At 33.4% G+C, this 3,581-nt stretch overlaps 1 protein-coding gene across 1 annotated transcript in view; it reads left to right on the top strand.

Annotated features, from left to right (window-relative positions):
• The first annotated feature begins 22 nt into the window (after positions 1–22).
• The window catches only part of LOC117105336 (complement factor B-like), a 12,340-nt gene continuing 8,781 nt past the window's right edge, over positions 23–3,581 (top strand). Inside the window, 3 exon segments of the mRNA XM_033246457.1 lie at positions 23–514; positions 621–818; positions 1,983–2,165. Coding sequence (XP_033102348.1) covers positions 292–514; positions 621–818; positions 1,983–2,165 — 604 coding nt within the window. The 5' untranslated portion in view covers positions 23–291.

Below are 3,581 nucleotides of genomic sequence, written 5' to 3' on the forward strand. Positions count from 1 at the left end.
GCCTAAAACAATCGTCACAATGAACTAAATATGATCCTTGGTTCATGCAAAAGGCATGAATTGCCTATTTTTGTGATAGATATGATATTGTAGGGGAAGGTTTTCCTAATAATTTAATCATATGTGTTAACGTATTCGTAAGCTTCGAAAACTCACTAATAATGCACAACACAACTGTAGTTCAAAAAATTAAATCATTCCATTTTACTTTTTAAACATGTGTAATACCCTAACCTGGGTCATCATAACTAATATCAAATTACATCAAATTTTTTGTTGATCTTTTCAGCAATGTTTGAATGCACCCGAAAACTTCAGCAGAAAAAAAAGCTTGTGATTGTGACATATGACGTACCGGACAACAGACCCCAAAACACTTTCTTTCCCGGGGATGAACTCCATTACTCTTGTCCCTTTGGGTATGCGATGCGAAGAGCTAACAAGAAAGTGAGAACATGCAAGCTAAATGGTAGTACACCGGAATGGCTGCCAAAGCTCCATCCTGTCTGCGTGGGTAATTACAGTATATATATTTTTAATTTTTTCCTGATCATTTTTAATGTTATAATGCCACGTAAAAATTATAGTTTATTTATAATTTAATTATTTTTGGTTTATAGATGCCAGATGCCGGGGTAGAAATGTTACAATTGCCAATGGCTCCACTGACATGACATCATCAAAAAATTACTTACGGAGTGAGGTGATACACTTTTTTTGCAACCCGGGTTATCGTCTCCTTGGCAATGCCTGGGCAACATGCTTGTCAGATGATAGCTTGGATGGACAGTGGAGCTCTGTTTTTCCTGAATGTGAAGGTGACAAATTTAATTCAAATAAATCAATGTAATAAAAATGAAATTAAAATACCTGATAAATTATTTGATTTAGATATCTTAACATTTAATAATTATGCTGGGGCCTGTTAAAGTTCTTTTATATTAATATAATTAAATATACAATATAAAGGTAAACTTGCATCGTAATTGTGCTAAAATGCGTATGGGCGTGGTCTGTGACCACCTAGCTGCTGTAAAGAGGCGCTTATAGTAGCTACATGTTCAGATCATTCCATAACAGTGGCTGAAATGAACCATAACATCGGGGTAACACCCTACTATTCCGAAAGGTGCAATGGGTGCTTTAACATGCACTCAAGTCAGATGTGTACACTGGACCTCCAATTTTAAGTCTACTCGAAAAGACTTGGTTCTACCAAACCAACCCTGGGCGAGGAGCAGCTGGAACCAGCGCAAATGTTAAGGCTGTATTTAGCGGCGCCCCTGCCTTACCGCTCGTCGACTCCACTCGCCAAAATATATAGTAACTATAATAATACATAATAAATAATATAAATATAGTACATCCTACTTATACAATAATAAAACAAAGGAATGTATAATGTATGCCAAAAAAAGAGACCTCAATTTATCTACGCAGTAAACATGTGTACTACTGTATGTGCATAATTTTTGTTTACAACACTAAAGTCTAAAACTAAACCATGACCATACATGCAGAACGCATCACCACTTTCCCTATTTTGGACCACAGATTTTGATTGATTAGTAAATCAATTATGAGATTTTTGAATAAAAAGCTGAATTCTTTTGATCTATGGTTTTCTATTTTATCTTGTTAATAAGCAATTTATTGTTTCAATTTTTTGTTTGAGAATGTTTTCCAAATTTGAATACACACACATACACTGAAGGCTGGTTTCGGCCTGTGGGGAGTGGGGTGCAAAAATGAGAATGAGAAACTAAATCCCAGGATGCAGAACTAAATCTCACTTAATGGTCATTTTCAGTATTTTAAACCCACTTAGCGGAACTGATTTGCTGCCATAGGGATGCAAGTCCCTCCCCCAGCCTATCCCATGAAAGGTACTAGATAGCTCATAATTCACATTATTGTTAATTTAACTTGCAAAATATTTTCAATCTAATGTTGCCTACTCTGTCTTTTATGTTATCTATAAGAAATTAAATGCCCTGATCCTGGTGTCCCAAGGCACGGGCAGCGCAGTGGTTCTGGTCCATTTCGAGACGGTGATGTGGTTGAATTTCGATGTTTTGCCGGTTTTAAACTTATTGGATCCTCTAGAAGAACATGCCTAAGTAATGGTGCTTGGAGTGGTTCCTTGACATCATGCGACAATCCAAGTGAGTGTCATAACTTTACACTTTTCTAAAATCTTAAAATTCCTTTGAAAATGCACAAACCAATCCCATGGATAAATTTATAATATAAACATTATGACAGGAGTCATTTTTTCCATTTTTGCAACTGTTTTTCTAACAATCTGGATTATTTAGATCACAGAACATGTGTCAATCCAGGCAGTCAATTAATGGCTATGCAGATGGACAACATTTCCACGTTCGTGATCGTGTACATTTTTCTTGTGATCACGAATTTGATTTGATTGGTCAAGACTCTATAAAGTGCACAGATTCTGGTGAATGGACAGCCAAGACTCCAGAATGCAAAGGTAAATGATGTTGGGCTTATAGTGAAAAAACCATAGTAAACTCCCAAGTAAATTTTATAGTTAATAAATTAATATCAAAGATTGCCAATTAACTGGTAAAACCATTATTGCGCCTTTCAGCAAAGTATGACTTTGACAATGAGGAGACAGTTTTAACCAATCTTGTCTGGGCAATCGATCACATGACCATTACTACAAGATCTTCATCGACTGACATTACCAACGACCCTTCTCTGTGTGTTTACCTTGTTCTTGATGGATCTGGAAGTGTTGGCAGAGAAAATTTTAACAAAACGATTACATTTTCAAAAGAACTGGTTCGGAAGGTAATGAAATATTTTTTAAAGCACTTTTTCATGCTGATTGTTTTGAAAAATCATGCCAGGTAAAACATAGTTTGAACTTGGTCATCAACTTATTCTGTTTCCACCAATATATATCATCATTATTATGTATTAGTAATATTATCATTATTATTACATATTATTTTTAATGTATTATCATTGTTATTATCATTATTGGTTTGGTTATTGTTATTATTATTGTTATGTTGCTGTTGTTGCCAAGCATGTTATACCAAGCACAAAAAGAAATTGTGTCTGTGGGACTTCAACCTGCAAATTTCGCTAAATTCATCTTTGTCACCCCGTAACTTAATTATTTCAGTTGTACCGTATTTATGTACATTTTTGTTGTATCACATTACATATATATTGTGATTATTTTCCGATAGGTTTCAAGTCTAATTAATCTGAGTATTCTAATTAAGGTCTCTTTATAAGATAATCACATGGGATCCTTATCCTAGTTGTGATTAAGGCCCCTTAGTACCAAACATAAGAATAATTTTGTTTTCTTTCTTTTTTGTAAATTGATCTAATGCTATACATTGTTATGTTTATACGTATGGAAAGTGAATATATATTTATTATATAATATAAACTGTATAATTATTAAAACATGATTATGTATGTACAGTACACATTAATATATATATATATATACTAATATATATATATATATATATATATATATATATATATATATATATATATACATAGACATATATATAGACATCTCTATATAT

Source organism: Anneissia japonica, unplaced genomic scaffold (assembly GCF_011630105.1).
Source record: "Anneissia japonica isolate Jap-2015-1 unplaced genomic scaffold, ASM1163010v1 scaffold287726_len2788222_cov184, whole genome shotgun sequence".
In the NCBI taxonomy this organism is placed as follows: Eukaryota; Metazoa; Echinodermata; class Crinoidea; order Comatulida; family Comatulidae; genus Anneissia; species Anneissia japonica.